This window comes from Branchiostoma belcheri, unplaced genomic scaffold, assembly GCF_001625305.1.
Source record: "Branchiostoma belcheri isolate BF01 breed outbred unplaced genomic scaffold, Haploidv18h27 scaffold14, whole genome shotgun sequence".
NCBI classification, from domain to species: domain Eukaryota; kingdom Metazoa; phylum Chordata; class Leptocardii; order Amphioxiformes; family Branchiostomatidae; genus Branchiostoma; species Branchiostoma belcheri.
The window spans coordinates 2,447,925-2,466,120 of record NW_017802824.1 but is presented as its reverse complement, the minus strand read 5'-3'; the positions used below and the strand labels follow the sequence as shown (position 1 = coordinate 2,466,120).

Sequence of the window (18,196 nt, the reverse complement as noted above, 5' to 3'; positions counted from 1 at the left end):
CAGTAACCGTTTCTCATGAGAATTTTGGGTACTTTTGCTCCATGAATGTCCATATACATTGGGACAGTGTTCTTTCAACTTGTAAGGAGATATAAGTGACTAGAATATTGACTTTGAAAAGTCTGGTTTCCAAGCCCTAAAAACTGCACTGGGTGCCTTTAATATCAAACAGATTTGCTATCCAAAATATTTATTGGTTTTGGTGCTCTGAAATTGCCTTTAAAATCATGGGTAAACAGTAAACACACAACAATCCACTGTAGCCCGCGTGCCGCGACATGATAAGGATCATCGGGCGGGGAAAATCCAATTAGGGTCACGTGGGTCAACACTAATGACCCAGGGAGGCAAGATGGCGTCCGAAGATGCCGAGATTTTGTGCAAGCTCGAAACCCTGAAGGAAATACGGTAAGTATGCCCCATCTGTGAGAAATTGAGCATCGTAGGGCTAACCTGAGATAACATAGACAGTTTAGGTGGCAGTGGTGTGGCGTTAGCACGTTTAGTTATGCTGCAATTGCAGACAGATGCCGTTTGGTGGCGTGATCGCGCCGGCCGCACACAAAGACTGTTTTCATTGTTTATGGTGGGACCGTTAATCAATATGTATGACTTTTTTTCATGATATCAAGGAGGTTCAAAAAGGAAGATATCTTTTGAAAATTATAAGAGATCTGCAATAAAAAAACAGTCTAGAGAATGAACATATCAACGTTACCTCTTGCTCGTGTATAGTTTTGTGTGCGAGTGCATTTTTGGCTAGCCAAGATTGGAGACTTCCATTAAATAAATTTGTAGTGCTAGTACTAGATTGATATTGTTGTGTATATATTTGTGCTATATTCAAGCTAACCTTTGTACCTAACCCAGTGGGTATGTTTGTACAATAAAGGTCTTCATTCATTCATTATTAATTGATTGTTCTGAGCGTAGCATGTTGTGTCCAAGATATTTAAATTTCTGTGCCCTGTGCAGATTTATATTTGCCCCATCCAATCTGTTTTGGAGCAGACAAACAACTAAGTTTTGTGATGTAATTACCTTCGCCAAGAAGGTTATGTTTTCGTAGGCGTTCGTGTGTCTGTGTGTGTGTGTGTGTGTCAGCACGATAACTCAAGAAGGCTAAAATGGATTGTCTTGATATTTGGTAGGTGGATAGGTCTTCATGAGACGTGGAACTGATTAAATTTTGGGCCCCCTAGCGGCTTGTTATGGTACTGCAGCTGAACTTCCAGTTTTGATATCTCGTGATCTAGACATGCTAGGGTGACGAAATTTGGATGGTAGGTAGCTCTTGTGCTGGGGAAGAAGTGATGTGAGTTTGGCCTCCCTAGCGGCTTGCTCTGGAACTGCAGGGGCGTTAGTTGAAAAATATTTAAAGGCGGATAACTCTAGAACCGATTGATGGATCGTCGTGATTTTTGGCATGTAGGTAGCTGAAGTGATGCTTAACATAATAATATTATAATTATGCATATGTTAATGTAATTTGCATAATTAATGAGGAAATTCTATAAATCAGCTGCATTCCATGATAGGACTATTCAAGCTTGTGACATATGTAATTAAGAACGGCAGAAATACAGGCAGATATCGATTATGCAAATGAAGACTTAATTTGCATAATTAATGAGAAAATATTATATTTACATAGTGGTAACTGCCTGGAATTTCATACTTGGGATATTTGAGAGTTATGTGAAGGTGAACATAATTAAACATAACTTATTCAAATAAGGACCTCATTTGCATAATTTATGAGGAAATGCTATAATGGCATTCTTTGATAAGATAAGACTGTCTTCTGGTGTAGAATATGATCAACAGATATAATTGATGCAAATATAGGATCCTATTTGCACAATCAGGGGGATTAATCTATAATTTCTTACTCATAAAGGCTAACATCATTTGGCGGAGGTATGAGATCGTGGAACTCTAGTTTTTATTTTATGTCTAGTGGTGACGTGAATATAAGCATGTTGCTTGAGTGCGTCACCACTATGTATTATATTTTTGCATGTTGAACTAAAAAAAAAACTAAGTTCAGTGTTCGAAATACACATCTGCATTTAGCAGTTTTTAAAGATTTGCAGAAGAAAAATCATACAATCTGCAATTTTGCATTATTAGGTTGAGAAATTTGTAGTATGGAGACTTGTGTATACGGTACAAAATTTTGACTCATCTGCAATATTGAAGAACATTGAAAAAGAAGTGTTTCTACCACCGAACTACTGTCTACTTGTGTTTAGGAGTAAGATGCTCCAGCTGGAGAAGGTGAAGGCGCGTCTTAAGCAGGACGTGGAGACGACAGAACAGGAGAACGTGTGTCTGAAGGAGTACCGGGAGGAGATGGACATGTTGTTACAGGAGAAGATGGCTCACGTGGAGGAACTCAGGCTCATCCATGCAGACATCAACCTGGTAAGGGTAATAACCTCCCTACTCTCATCTGCCGAATAAACATACCCCCCGGAATAAACGTACCCCCGGAAAATTACCAAAATTGACGGGTAACCTGTGTCTCTTGTACTAAAATGCACCCTTACTGATATATGCACAAATCTTTAACTGTTATTTGCAATTAGGAATTTAAATAGACAAAAAAAAGAGCATTTAATATTTTGTATTTTGATAAGCACCACCCATGACAATAGAACATTCAGACGAATTTATGCACGCGGTGATTGCAAAAACCGGCCCGAAAATGACAAGTTTCTCGCTACAATATGCGTTTATAAACGTCTTCACGTCGATGATTTGTCAATTTTTTTCACACGAAGTTGAAAAAAATTACTGGTTTTCAAAAAATTAATAAACGTACTGTGCAAAATAAGAACGTACTGGGTGGATGTTTGGGCCCAAAAAAATAAACGTACCCGTATGTTTATTTGGCAGATGAGAGTAGCCTGGGTGTCAGCCTTTTCAGCTTTTGTAAGCTCCACACAATTCACTACCAGCAAAAAAGACTGAACCTGCACATACTCCTAATTATATAATGACTGATAATTATAATTAGCCGAATCAAGCTGCGCCGGTACCGTAGTGAATTGTGGGGAGCGCACGAAAGCTAAAAAGGCTGACACTCAGACTATAACATCCGAGTAGACCTTTTGCGGGCAAAGTCATAACCAACCAGCAGATACTAGTACACAATGTACTAGATACTCAGTGAGTACTGTCTTACCAGTTATTTACATACAATATTGCCCTGGAAAGGTTTGCTTGGAAATTAGATTAAAGGGTTGGAGCAGCAAGCCTGGGTACCATCCTCCATAAAAACAGGCCTATGCATAGGCATCCCAGGCCTATTATGGCCCTAAATGCTGCAATAGGAGCCATGATTCAGTCAACACCAGGCTTTTAGCTAGGATTTTTTTGTTGGGCGTCCATTTTTTGCATTGTATGCTATGCTCAGCATTTAAGATGCACGGTGCACAAGCTTTTTAGGGGGCCTTTTTTGAAAGTCAAAATGCTCTCAAACACTACTTTTTGCATTTTGAGTTATAGATTTTGAGGAATTTGAGTTTTTTTCCTTCAGTAAACCATCATTTTTGTATTTATAGTAAGGCTGAAGGGAGGCATGTGTGCAAGGCAGGGTTGGGAGTGGAAAAAAAACAGGGCGTCTTTAGGGTGTCCTACCAGAAAGCAGGGCGTCCAATTTCTTAGTATTTTCAGTACAGGGCGTCCAAAAGACACCCTGGACACCCCCCTAGCTAAAAGCCTGGTCAACACACCAGGCTAGTTTCAAATTTAAACAATGAATTTTTTTAATGCAACCAGTTGCATTGATAATGATAGAAAAACGGTGACAACTACAAAGAAAAAGACTGTCTTCAACTGTTCGGGACAAAATATGAGCATTTTTCTGTTGATTCTAAACCAGAATTTTTTTTTAATTTTTTTTGCAAATTGGAAAAAAATGATGCGGCCGAATCCATGAACTAACAAATTAAATTAGTGCAGCATTATACAAATCCATTAAAGTCAATGTAAGAGTCAGTTCATGGTAACTTGAACTGGTGCAGTCAAAGATTTGGAAATCAAAACATGCATGTGAAAAGATGTGTTCTCTTGTACCTAGATGGAGACGACCATTAAGCAGGCTGAGGTGGAGAGGAACCGCTCCCTGGAGGCCGCCAAGCGTATGTACGAGGAGGTGTGCCCCCTGAAGGACCACGTGGACCAGCTGAGGGCCTCCATCGGCCTGGAGAAACTCCCCAGTCTGGAGGAGGAGGATGAACGGATCACCCCTCAGTCAGTATACTTCTCTACAGTCTTCTACCCAGCCTGAAATTTTTCTCCCTCATCTCAGCTTTGTTTGGAGTAATGTCATGTTGAGTGCTGAATGCAACAAACAACCCTAGGGGGTCTGGCCCCTTGTAGAAATATGGTTAATAGGGATGCACTGGAAAAGAATAAAAAATATTGTTGGAGAGGAATGAGATTATGCCTAGAAAAAAATGTTATGTTTCTGGTTTCAGTCCTGAAAAAAAATGTTATGTTTCTGGTTTCAGTCCTGAAAAAAAATAAGGTACATGTAGGTAGGTAGGAATATTGTCTATAATCTTTCTTTTAGATTAAGTGAAGTGATAGAGGAAATATACTTTCTTTGAAGTAATGGAAGAAATTCAGTTTAAGAACGTAAAAGCCATTCTTGAATCCATTTGCTTTTGAGGAAGCGTCTGGTGTTTTACGTGATTTACTCAATGAGTGTTTGCTTCTGAAAATCCTTCTGATGTATCATTTCAATCAAAGGGTTTGAATTTCAGATATCTGAATGATTCAGATTGAAATTTTCTGGCCTTGCCAGGAGTTGAAGGAGGAAAAAAATGTCAACCAATTTTCGCCAGGGTCACTTGGGAAACTGTAAGCACTACATTTCTTTTTCCAAGGCCTTAGTATGATATTTATTGTATACCCTTTATAAGTGATTTCTATCCAATCACAGGTACTTTGAGAAGCAGAAGGCAGAGTGGGCCACGGATCAGACCGATCCTCCTATCCCAGAGTCCCTTGCAGCAGCAGCTGCTGCAGCCCAGGAGCTCCAAGTGGCGCGACAGAAAGGCGACACAGGACGGGGCTTCCGGCAGCAGCCGCCTCCCATGAAGGTCAGGACAACTATCTGTATAGCCACTGAGTATCTTTTAAAAATGGTACACACTTCTTCCCCTGCTTTAGCACTCAGCACATATGAGAAAGATAGTGGGATGGTCAAACACACAACACTACCAGTAGAATAGCCCCCTGCTGTAGTGCCTGGCACAACTGTGTGTCGCCCAAGGGCTACAGAAATGGAGATGGGCACCACCGTACGCTCGGCATAAGAGCACCGGAGACCTTCACTATCTAATACCAGCCCAGAAAAGAATGAGAAGCAGTTATGTCTTCAAATATCAAGTTCCACTTTACGATAGTTTTTAAACACCTCAATTCTTGGTTGATAACTCTTACTATTGCTTGTTCTTTTCTGAGGTTTCTGGACTGTAGGCATTAAAAGAAAAATATATCAAACTTAAGAAGCATAGCCATGTAGTCCCTCCATTTTAAAGTTAGATGCACAGTGAAGGAGGGATTGTTTATCGTATGATCCAAAGGTAAACAAAACTATCTTTTTTTCCAGGCTTGCTTATCCTGCCATCAGCAGATCCACCGTAACGCTCCCATCTGCCCACTCTGTAAGGCCAAGAGTCGCTCCCGCAACCCCAAGAAGCCAAAGCGCAAGCCTGACGACTAAACACGTGATTACGAACTCCCATCCCAAAATAGTTTCATCTGGTGCTGTGTACCTGTTTGCTGGACCGATTCTGGACTTGTAAAAACGTTTAGGTTTAAGTCCGAACACCTAAAAGTCATGAGCCGAATCCGGACTTATTACAAAAAAATACATGTCATGTACCCCTTTTCTTTCCAGAGCACCTAAAGCCATCCATAGATTGCAAAATCTGTGTTGCAAAATGAAGAAAACATTGCCATCGGGCATCGTCAAATGTCAGCCTCCATGTTATGTGGCCACAGTTTTGCCCATACAACATTGCAAGGTTGCCAACATGCAATTGTGTATATGTCATGGTTTTAGGTTCGGACTTACTAGTTCAGAACTGAACCTAAACCTCTGGACTTGAATCTGGATCTGAACCTAAATGTGGCTTTAGGTACACAGCATTAGTTAACTGTTTCATCAGATTGGTAGAACATACAGGATATGGGGATTTTCTTTTACACATGCAACCAGAATTGTCTCTTACCTTGCGTACGTTTCTGTGTCTATCAGACACCTTCCTCAGAGATTCTGACTAGAGTTCTGCTTCTTGCCGCTATTTGTAGCCGATGTAGGTGGCACTTTTGGCATTGCGTGCTCGCCCCAAAAGTGCCACCTACATTGGTTACATATAGCAGCAAGAAGCAGAACTCCAGTCAGAAGCTCTGATTCTGACGAAGTTGTCTGATAGACACTGAAATGTAACCAAGGTAAGACACTAAGAGATAATACCGGTTGTGTAAAAGAAGACCCCTATATCCTATGAACTTCCAGTTCTGCAACAACAGGAAACTGACTGGAAAACTGTGTTGAACATAGTTTTACTAGTGTCAATACATCTGATGATGTATTGATGTTTGTATATGTTGCGTAACATTATACGGTTATAATGTAGTAATGGTTGCACATATTTTGTCACAGTGAAAACGTATGTCATGTTTTTAACTTGTAGCGGTGGTCATGTGTTTCTATATTGTTTTGTTCTTTTGCTATAGTCTTCTAGTTTTGTTTTTGTACCTTTGTAGTCTTGTATCTCTATTGTCATGTATGTCTAGTGTTGGAAGCAAACATGAGAGACTTGTATTAATGAATGTGGAAAATTATTGTGCCAATATATTCAGCTTCTCAAACTTGTATCTTTCCACTCAACTACCGTGAAATAGATTACCATTGAAAAAGATGGTACTGAAATTATGTATTGCACAACAGTTTGCATTAATATGCCAGTGAATGCAAAATTACTGTTATGGCAAATATGACATCGCTTTGGTAGCTTTTGCACCATGTGCAATGAAAAATACAAGAGAAAAATCAAGGTTTTTATAAACACTGTCCCATCAGTATTAACTGTTGTCATGATGAATAAGAATCAGTGTTAGTGTTTGGGGTATAAGCAATTTTGTGTGCAAGATATTTACCGTAGTCAAATGTACTGACGTAGGATATAGCCAAAGTGTAAGCACCAAACGTATGGATGAATAGTCAAACAAGGGATGTGTATTTATCAAACTTCAAGTCATCTCACCTATTCCTTGCTCACAAAGGACTTTGGAAGAGATTTGTCACATGTACATGGTTAGAGGGGAAAAAAGTACTCTCTTGATCACCCCTAGCCTATAAATTTTGTACATGACTGCTGTTCCTATACCAGTATTGCAAAACATTCCAATGTATCTAGTACATGTATACAACTTGTTGCAACAACTGATCTGTTCATACCATGTATTATCAATGGTACTTGGTCAGGATTAAGAAGGCTTAAATGATGGTCGTCTTTTCTTTACTTTTCCTAGTATTAAACCAGGTATGTTGTGTTTTCAAATGGTACAGTGTTATCTGGATAGTGCGATAAATAAAGTTTGTGTAATGATTATGGCTGTGGTTTATGTGTATTTCTCAGCATGCACCTACATTATACATTATCTTGACAGTTCATCTGTGTTGGTAGAAATCACTATGAAGCAAGTATAAACATTCAGTCTCACTGGACAAAGTAAGAATCTTGGACTCAGAACCGGACTTCTTTGCACGAGGGATTAAAGAGGCCATCTACATCAGGGCATTACAACCATCCCTCAACAGAGACGGGGGGCACCACAGACTTTCTGCAACCTATGATCCACTGCTCACAGAGTCACGTGTGTTATCTGCGTGACGTCACGGAAGCGGTGGATTGCTCATTCCTTCACGAAGACGGGAGTTGTACAGTCGAAAATTTGGGTGAGTCCATTTTGTTGTGTTGGAAATTACAGTTTATACTTGCTTCATACTACATTATACATAAATTACAAAATTACATTATTTCATAAATCTAAGTCAGGATAGTGAGTCAGTGAGTGAGAAGTGTGAGTGAATGAGTGAATTGAGACATTTGTTGCATGAAAAGACCACAGAATAACACCATAGACCCTTGTAGGTCTGCCTAGTACAAAATGTCTTTATTGCTGTTAAACTTTGCAGTGCTTGCAATATACACAATGAGAATTAGCGGCCAAATGTTAATAGAATTAGATAAAATCTTGATTATTCCCAGACCGTTTTTTAACTAGAGGATGCTTGGCTATGATCTGAATTTAAGTACATATTGTACATAAGACATGGCAACATCTGACTAAAAAGATGTACTCATTATGATCATAAGACATGGCAATATCTGACTAAAAATATGTATTCATTACAATAAGCATGTAATATTATTGATAATCGGGTGATCAAAAACACCTTTTGAAATGAATGCAACATGATGCATACAATGTAATAAGACAGCAACAAGCCCTTTTAAATTTTCCTTGTATAAAGAATCTGTTCTGAATATGTATAAATACATGTATTCTTAAACCTTCACCTATCAATATTCCACCTGCTATGTGACCAAATATCACCATTTGCACTACCCCATAGACCTAAATTAGTAAATACATGTACATGTATGACTGCAAAAAAAGCTACATTTAACTATATCTATCATAATATAATTGCAGCTTCAATTCTGATTAAACTTTCATCAAATTAGATAATTTTCCCAATTACATATCATTGCCTCTGGAAAACATGGCAATAATTACATGTCATTGCTTTCACAAGTATTCTATGAGAAAATTTGGCTTACTTCATTGAATTTTTCTGCATAGCAATTAATAAACCAATAATGCCATAAAAAAACAAATAAAAAGAACACATCTTATTATAAGGATGAAACTATATCAGGTTCATGGTAATGCTCCATATTGACTAACAATACATGTGCATGTTCTAATGTTCAATTTATAAACAATGGCTGTTTCTTCAACTCTATTTCAATTAAAGGTAATGACATACCTTTCAAATTGTCCTACATCCTACAAAAACAATTCCATTAAAAAAAGGAGATTATGGAAGAATTTGGGAGAAAGCAGGAGAACATGGGAGAAAGGAGGAGACTGTGGGGTTTATTGCTGTTTTACAAAAAGTAGCTAGACTACAGCCAGGTACAAATACATGTGCAATATAAAACTTCACTATTGCTGTTCCCTTTTTTTAGATCAGTCTCCTTAGCCATGTTATCAGTGTCCAGCAGTAGGGGACTCGTTGTCTATCAGACCTGCATGTTCACTGGTGTCTGTATTTATGGTCAGTGTTGCCCCATAGTCACTCCCAGCTGATGATGTGCTTCTCCTTGGCTGTGCCTATGATAGAACACATTGAAATATTACTCTGACGGCTGAGTTATAATTTAAGCTTAACCAGACTGAATGTGGGGTCATGTGGCGTAACAGTAGTAAGAGTGTTTGGCTCAGACCCAAGAGGTCCAAGGTTCAAATCCTACCCTTTGTCACCGATCTTGTGCCCTTTACACAACTTTCCTCACTTCACTCAGGTGTAAATGAGTATCTAGCTTCGGTTAAGGATGTCCCTCGGAAAGGACGTTAAATGGAGGTCCCGTGTTTGGGAGAGCCACACCCCACACACGTTAAAGAACCCACCGCACATGTCAAAAAGAGCAGGGGACCTTCCCGGTGTGAGTGGTTCAAAACCTTACAGTCTGGTCTCAGGGCTGACATTTTGAAGAGGTGATAATCAGCAGTCTTGTTATTAATTATGTCAATCCTTCCACAAATGTGGTAAATCTTCATAAATGTAAATGAATCTTATTCTATGCCTTCTACAGCAAATGAATCTACATGATGCAAAGATTTCCAAATTACATTAATACATAACTAGAGTTCCACGATCTCATACCTTCGCCAAATGATGTTAGCCTTTATGAGTAAGAAATTATAGATTAATCCCCCTGATTGTGCAAATAGGATCCTATATTTGCATCAATTATATCTGTTGATCATATTCTACACCAGAAGACAGTCTTATCTTATCAAAGGATGCCATTATAGCATTTCCTCATAAATTATGCAAATGAGGTCCTTATTTGAATAAGTTATGTTCACCTTCACATAACTTTCAAATATCCCAAGTATGAAATTCCAGGCAGTTACCACTATGTAAATATAACATTTTCTCATTAATTATGCAAATTAAGTCTTCATTTGCATAATCGATATCTGCCTGTATTTCTGCCGTTCTTAATTACATATGTCACAAGCTTGAATAGTCCTATCATGGAATGCAGCTGATTTATAGAATTTCCTCATTAATTATGCAAATTACATTAATATACGCATAATTATAATATTATTATGTTAAGCACCACTTCAGCTACCTACATGCCAAAAATCACGACGATCCATCAATCGGTTCTAGAGTTATCCGCCTTTAAATATTTTTCAACTAACGCCCCTGCAGTTCCAGAGCAAGCCGCTAGGGAGGCCAAACTCACATCACTTCTTCCCCAGCACAAGAGCTACCTACCATCCAAATTTCGTCACCCTAGCATGTCTAGATCACGAGATATCAAAACCGGAAGTTCAGCTGCAGTACCATAACAAGCCGCTAGGGGGCCCAAAATTTAATCAGTTCCACGTCTCATGAAGACCTATCCACCTACCAAATATCAAGACAATCCATCTTAGCCTTCTTGAGTTATCGTGCTGACACACACACACACAGACACACGAACGCCTACGAAAACATAACCTTCTTGGCGAAGGTAATAATATTATCTGCATGTACAGAAGTCAAGAACATTTAGATTAGGAGTGCATTGGAGACAAAAATGCCCTGTCTTTCAATATCTTCCATACTTTTCATTTCAGTGTCCTACATTTTAGGTCTTACATGTATATTGCAATTGTAGAAAATGCTGCCTGCCTTGTACATGTAAGTATGAGACAATTTAACAACCCACTTTTTCACACAGTTTGGTAAATAAAATGATGTGCACCAACATACACAAAGACACAAATGAGAGTACTAGTATGTGATTATACACGGTGCAAAATACATCACAAAATTGATGGTGGTACTCTGGAGTGCTAAGATTAAAACATTATAATGACTTGCACCTGATAATTAACAGAAAACCCAGGAAACAAAATGTGTCAGTAACAAAGAAGGAGACGTATTATCATGCATTGAAGAAATAATACCATCTGCTGAAAAGTTATACAGAAAATACATACACTTGTAAGTAGTGCTGCATACCAGTTCACTTGACCTGGATCCGAACTTGTAAGAATGTTTAGGTTCAAGTCCAAAAAAACCTAAAAGTCAAGAACTGAGTCTGGACTTATTACCATAAAAGACCATTTCACATAGCCCTTTTCTTTCCAAAGCACCTAAAACCTTCCGTACATTGCAAAAACTTTGCTGCAAAATGAAGAAAACATTGCCATCGGGCATCGTCAAGTGTCGGCCTCCATGTTATGTAGCCAAAGTTTCACCCAGACAACATTGCAAGGTTGCCAACATGCAATTTTGTATATGCCATGGGTTTAGGTCCGGACTTACAAGTCCGGAACTGAACCTAAACCTCTGGACTTGAATCCGGACCCGAACCTAAATGTGGGTTTAGGTATGCAGCACTATTTGTAAGACAGTATTAATGACATTACAACACCCATGCAGTGAAGGTGACCTGTTGTTACACATAGTAACCGTGTTAGAGTGTGCTTGTTGTGCCATATCTTCTTAACACCACCATCCTTATGCCCTGTACCTACACAGAAAAGGGTGAGAAATTCACAGTGAATGTAACCATCAGACATTACCGTAGGGGGGTTACAGTAGGGGGGTGGTCTCATCAAAGCCATAGGGGTAGCAGCACTCCACCTCAGGAGACTCACGCCCCCCTGTCTCGCTTCTCTGAAATTCAATCAAATCAAGCTGCTCTTAATAGTTACTAGTCTACAGTAGTAGTATAGATGTAGGATAGCCATGGCTAGCCTCTGCCAGGCTTCAGAAGCGGCTGGAAAGACTAGAAATTGGCCAAATAGACATGCTAGCTAGGGAGTTGGTCTCCTAAGGAGGTACAGTTTGCCAGCAAACTGACTGTATTCCTTTGTGTTAACGGGTTTTGATCAGGTGCAGTACGTTCTGCAGACATTTGTAGAATGATGTACATATACTGTAGAATCTGATATGGAAACAGATCTACATGTAGACACATATACACAAAACACTGACACATATACATGTACATGTATTTATGTACAATGTACATTATACATGTATCCATCATTACTCCTTTTGGGAGTTGTATGTTGTGTAGATATGAAAACACACCCTTATACACAATACACATTGTACCCATTTCTATCCTTATATCTTTTGGGGATTTTCTAAGTAGATATGGAAACAGGTACACATACATCTACAGATAATACTGACTCACATATATACATGTATGTACAATGTACATCTTGGGGGTTCTTCATGTACATATGGGAACTGCTAGATACCTACAACACAGACACATCTATCCATTTCTCTCCTTAGTTTCTTATCCCACTTCACGGTTGTACAAACATTGTAGATATGGAAACAGACACATGTACACAAAACAGACACATATAGATACTCCTTACCCTTCTAGGAGACTGTCTGGACATCTGTCGTGATGCCCTGGCCCGTGCCAGGTTGACTCTGCGGTTCACATCAGCGACGACATCAGACTCATCCATGATCTCCTCCTGGATCAACTCCTCAATCACATCCTCCAGTGTGATCACACCCAGGACATCCTGTGGGATCACAGAGATCAGGATTTTTTTATTCAAAACTGGACAAGAAGATCACTCAGGGCACCATAAAACCAGGTCTATATGGATATGTGGTCACTATAGAAAGGATCTTAAAAATTACATTGTAAATGCATATGTCAATAGGGTAGACCAAAAAGTCAACAAAAGACCAACCTCTACAAAAGACCATGAGTTTTTGGTAGAGGTGGTCACTGTAATACATTGTAGTTCAACTGTAATAGTTACCGGTAGTATAATATTATCTATCTACATAAAAAAATCTAGCCAATTGCTTGAATAACTGTTTTCTTGTGTATCTATCTATACTAGATTCTGTACTGTTTCTTTCCCTATCCTTTTTGCCAAGCAAGAGAATACCTTACTTTTGGTAAGGTAATTCTCTTACATGTTAACCACTTTTAATCATGTTACTATCACGAATCCTGTACTATTCTTCTGATATGCAGTACACATACATGTTCAGAACTAATATGTTATTGTTCTTTCCTGTTTCACTGACCTTTTATAATTCAACATAAACTTTAAGAAAGATGTTCTTTTCATTTAGGGAATGATTCTTAACATTCAGAAAAGCTCACCTGTGTCTGAGCATCAGATATGCATGCAGCATGTATAGAGGGACCAAAAAAAGAGATGAGGTTGGCCGTTAAGTCATATAGAAATAGGATACCAGAAATACTAGAAACAGACAGGCAATATATATATATATGCAGTATTATTATAGAGAAACCATATTAACACCTATTAGTAAGTAGATATACGGATAACAGGAGTAGTGAGATAATGTTTATGTATCTATGATAATTTGTAGCAAAGGAGGGAAAGAGATCAGTAATAAAATTCCTGTCTTATATTCTTACCCCAGCTTCACCAGTTGAGTCCACCATTCTAACAGCACACATGTGACCTGAAACACAAGTTTCCTTTTCAGTAAGGCCTATAGTAATGTAATATGGTTATATGGGTAAAAGAGGGATAAACAATTGTATGCAAAAACTCATAACGTAATGAATGGCCTAAAGAGAGGGATATACAATGTGTATGTAAAAACTCCAGTTTAGTAAGTGTACATGTGTCAAAAACATTCTACAGTTTGGTTGGTATTTGAAATTGAATCTGCAACTTTGTGGCCTTGACACAAGAAAACATTTACTCACACAACTGGGTAGATTTTAGAAAGCATTCTCGTTGCTTGAGTTAACAGTTTTCTTGTGTATGTTATTACTTACTACATTTGTATTAGATGTTTAACCTTTATCAACATACATGTATAATGTACATGTATATTGTTGCTTTGAATTATGATGTGAGAGAAAGTGAGTAACCATATCACACCACAATTAAGCAATTAAGTAAAGGCAAAGCAAAACAAGTAAGGTAACATTTGCAATGCATAATGTTTACCTTCACATACATGTATGGTCTGCTGTGTTAATTCTTACTCAAACATATTCATGTATATAGTCAGACGGGAGTCTAAATCACTCCTGCTGTAACCCAACACTAGTTACCATGGTAACAGATGTCTGGCTCAGATCATTGACCTTTTTGGTTTGGAGAAGAAGAAGAGGAAACAGAGCAAAAACAATGTTTTCCTTTGGTAAACATAAAGAGCTCACATTTCCCTTGCTGGAATTCGTTCAGCAGGTCAAACAGTGGTGTGTCTTCCCTAACGGCTGGTAAGTACCGGGGGTTCTCCTGTAGGATACTCCGGATGGGCGTGGCTGCTACCGGGTCTAACTTGATCAACATCTTGACCAATAGGAGCCCGACAATGTTGGTCTTCTCCCCATCATACACAGGGACTCTGGAATGACCTGCTTCAATGACCTATGGGTGGGCATAGAAAAATAATAAGAATGTAACATTTGCAAAGAAAATACATAATGGTTACCTTCACATATGGTCTGCTCTGTTAATTCTCTGTTAAAAGTCATTCATTATGACAGGAGTCCAAATCCCTCCAGGTATAAAACTGCAACATGATGTAACCCAACACCAGTTACCATGGTGACAGATGTCTGGTCCGGGTCATTGACCTTATTTGTTTGGAGAAGAAGAAGAGGAAGATGAAAAAACAAAGCAAAAACAGTGTTTTTCTTTGAGGGTAAACATAAAAAACATTGAAGCAAAGGCCTGCCTTATCTTTAACTATTTACATACTAGTACTTGGGACTCATCATAGCACCGAATTTAGATATAGCCAAAGCCAGTTGTAACAGGGCTCTTGCATGAGGTGTATTAAAGAGGCCATCTACAGCAGGGCATTGCAAGCATCCCTCAACAAAGACAGGGGGCGCTACAGACTTTCTGCAACCTATGACCCACTGCTCACCGAGTCACGTGTGTCTGCATAACATGACATCACAGAAGCGGACCAAGCGGTGGATTGCTCATTCCTTGACAAAGAGTGGGAGTTGCACAATGGAAAATTTGGGTAAGTCCAATTTCTTGTGTTGGAAATCACTTCAAAACTTGCTTGTTGTCTACACCTACCATATCCATTGTCTCCTTGTCCATTTTGCCGTCAATACTGAGCATGAACACCTTGTCAAATGGTGTGAGGGCTGAACCAGCAGTCTTGTCCCTCATCTGTAGTGCTCCCTGTTTAAAATAGCCAACATTTAAGATGGTCAATTCAAGTACATCTACATTGTTTGCAACCACATACATGTACTCATTGTTTTGTTGCATCTTTTAACAACAGATGCTAACCATTTTCTTTCAACTGGTGGGTTGTTTGAACTATGATATTTTCTTTTAGTTTTACTGCTGAATATTTAGAGGTCAAATTCAAACTTGTAGAAAGTTACAAATAAGACACAATATGAGTACATGTAACTATAAAAAGGTGAACCCCACCTGTATAATGAGAACCTCATCTGTGTTCAGGGGTTCTTCATTCTCCCTGGCTTCTTCAGCATGTATGTCCACTAGAGCCCTCAACTCTAGGGGAGAAGAACATATAATGGGTACAATCCATTTACCTGGGCACTAAATACTACTACACTGTACTACCATTTCACCACACCTGTACTACAGTCAAATTAAACCTACAAAATGTACATGTGGGTAAAGGATAAGTAAGAAAAGCATACAAGGAAATCAAAGGAAAGTTAAACTTTTTTTGACAAATGAAAAGCAATAAGCACTTTCACATGAGTTAATGAGAGTTGGAGACCTACCAAGCAAGGTTTGTCCCTAGAAGGTCTTAGACAAAAGTGCAAGAAGCTGAGAAAAGTGCAGAGAAATGTGCAAAACTATGAGGGGAACAGAAGATCAAGGTCATGATATCTACATATCAATCATAACAAGTATATATGAGCAAGATACAAAAACCAGAACTTCTGCTGCAGTACCATCAGCAATCTGCCAGGTGGCCCAAATTGTTGACATCATGTTTTTTTTTTCAAATACACATTGTATTTGTCACCGATTTGGACTACCTGGGGTTTCTATTGTTTTGAATATATTATTCTATTAATTTGAAAATATTATTTTCATACAAAAATAGCATATTCCTGAAAAAAAGTAATCACCTGCTCTCCTGAAGAAAGTACCATGGTCCTCTCCTAGTAAACAGTCCAGCAACTTGGAGAGGGGCCAGGAGATGATGAAGGTCAGGAATATCAGCACACGGACCATGCTGGGGGGGACAGAGAACGAACTGTTTCACATATGTGTATCAATCACTTCATTAATAGTACTCTCAGTTGCAATAGCGCACTGACCCTTCATCTCTCAAGACAGAATATAACTAGAGAAGTAACATTTGCAAAGCAAATGCATAATGTTTACCTTCGGACATGGTCTGCCCTGTTAATTTTTACTCAAACACATTCACATACATGTACTACGAGTATATGGTGACAGGAGTAGAGCAGACCATGAAATTGCAACATTATGTAACCCAACACCAGTCACCATGGTGGCAGACGTCAACAAATCATGTCACTGGCCAGGTCAGAGGTTAGTGTTTGAAACAGAAGAAGAGGAAGAAACTGAGTAAAAACAATGTTTTCCTTCGGTAAACATAATTAAAGTTGCTGACAACTGAGCTATAGCTTCGCTATTTCCAGAGAACATAAATGGGCATTGAAAAGCCAAGAGATGAAAACTTACGGTGAGAAAAATGCTCCTATTGCAAGTCCGTACCGCGAGCACACTGCTTGTGGTATAACCCTGTTAAAAAAAGTTAACCGGCATACCATTAGAACAAATCAGTTACAGCTGGATCCTTAAAGAGCATGCTGAAGATCTGGCACCCATCATAACTCACCTCTTCAACGAGTCGTATGAGTCGGGTACAGTACCGCTCATCTGGAAATCAGCTAACGTCGCACCAGTTCCGAAGTCAGCTGAGGCAACAGAAGTCTGCGATATGAGGCCCATCTCTCTCCTACCCGTGCTGGCCAAACTGATGGAGCGTTGTATCCTGAAGAGACTCCTCCCCTCCCTACGCGCCGTCATAAAAGATCAGTATGCGTACATGAGGGGCTCTTCGACAACAATTGCTCTCGTGCGCATGGTACAAACCTGGCTAACAGCGTTGGATTCTAAGAAACCAACCCTCGTCAGAGCTCTGTTCGCCGATATGTCGAAAGCCTTCGACCGAGTCGACCATGCTATTCTGCTACAGCATGTGATCGATATCCAGGCTAGTCCACACATGGTAACGTGGATTCACAGCTATCTCAGCGGTCGGCGTCAGAGAGTAGTGGTCAACGGGGTGGCCAGCTCCTGGAAGGAGCCAACATCAGGTGTCCCACAGGGTGGTGTGCTGTCTCCATACCTCTTTCTGCTATTCATGGCATCAAGAACAACAGTTCATCCTGACACCATGAACGTGGGATATGCGGACGATGTCTCCATGTCCAGAACTATTCTTGTACGCCAAGCAGATGAAGACAACACACTCAAGGAAGAAACATCTCACCTTGACTCGTGGGCCAACACCAACAACATGCTGTTAAATGGGAAGAAAAGTCAAATGCTACAGATATGTCTCTGCAGATCTGTTCCCAGCCCACCAAGGCTAACCCTAGGGGGAGCGTGCGTACCCTGGGTTGACAGTGCAAAAGGCCTTGGCTTCATCCTCGACAAGAACTTAACCCTCCAAGAACAAGTCACTTCTATGGTCACAAAAGCCTCTCGTAGACTTCATTATCTGAGGCTACTCTCTAAACAAGGAACCAGTGTTGCAGACTTGGTCTTGGTATACCTGGCACTTGTGCGTCCTGTACTAGAGTATGGACATGTCCTACTTGTCGGATGTAGCAAGGACAGGAGCGTGCGG

General features: G+C 39.5%; 2 protein-coding genes across 4 annotated transcripts in view; one reads left to right on the top strand and one right to left on the bottom strand.

The window, feature by feature from the left end:
- The first annotated feature begins 305 nt into the window (after positions 1-305).
- On the top strand, positions 306-5,960 carry LOC109464578 (zinc finger C4H2 domain-containing protein-like). Its single transcript, XM_019761583.1, has 5 exons — positions 306-408; positions 2,256-2,427; positions 4,088-4,260; positions 4,955-5,114; positions 5,627-5,960. Exons 1-5 carry the CDS (start codon positions 335-337, stop codon positions 5,738-5,740), a joined length of 693 nt encoding a protein of 230 aa, XP_019617142.1. The 5' UTR covers positions 306-334; the 3' UTR covers positions 5,741-5,960.
- Positions 5,961-8,132: 2,172 nt separating this feature from the next.
- The window catches only part of LOC109464728 (putative DUF21 domain-containing protein At1g03270), a 12,531-nt gene continuing 2,467 nt past the window's right edge, over positions 8,133-18,196 (bottom strand). The window contains exons 3-12 of one of the 3 annotated variants that reach the window (XM_019761800.1): positions 17,023-17,082; positions 16,440-16,546; positions 15,763-15,848; positions 15,397-15,504; positions 14,520-14,730; positions 13,761-13,807; positions 13,479-13,484; positions 12,724-12,879; positions 11,908-12,001; positions 9,328-9,429 (exon numbers count right to left, since the gene is read on the bottom strand). In XM_019761800.1, coding sequence (XP_019617359.1) covers positions 11,918-12,001; positions 12,724-12,879; positions 13,479-13,484; positions 13,761-13,807; positions 14,520-14,730; positions 15,397-15,504; positions 15,763-15,848; positions 16,440-16,546; positions 17,023-17,082 — 865 coding nt within the window. In that variant the 3' untranslated portion in view covers positions 9,328-9,429; positions 11,908-11,917. Of the gene's footprint in view, positions 9,430-11,907; positions 12,002-12,723; positions 12,880-13,478; positions 13,485-13,760; positions 13,808-14,519; positions 14,731-15,396; positions 15,505-15,762; positions 15,849-16,439; positions 16,547-17,022; positions 17,083-18,196 lie in introns of all 3 variants that reach the window. The other 2 variants (XM_019761797.1, XM_019761798.1) reach the window with 2 other exon arrangements.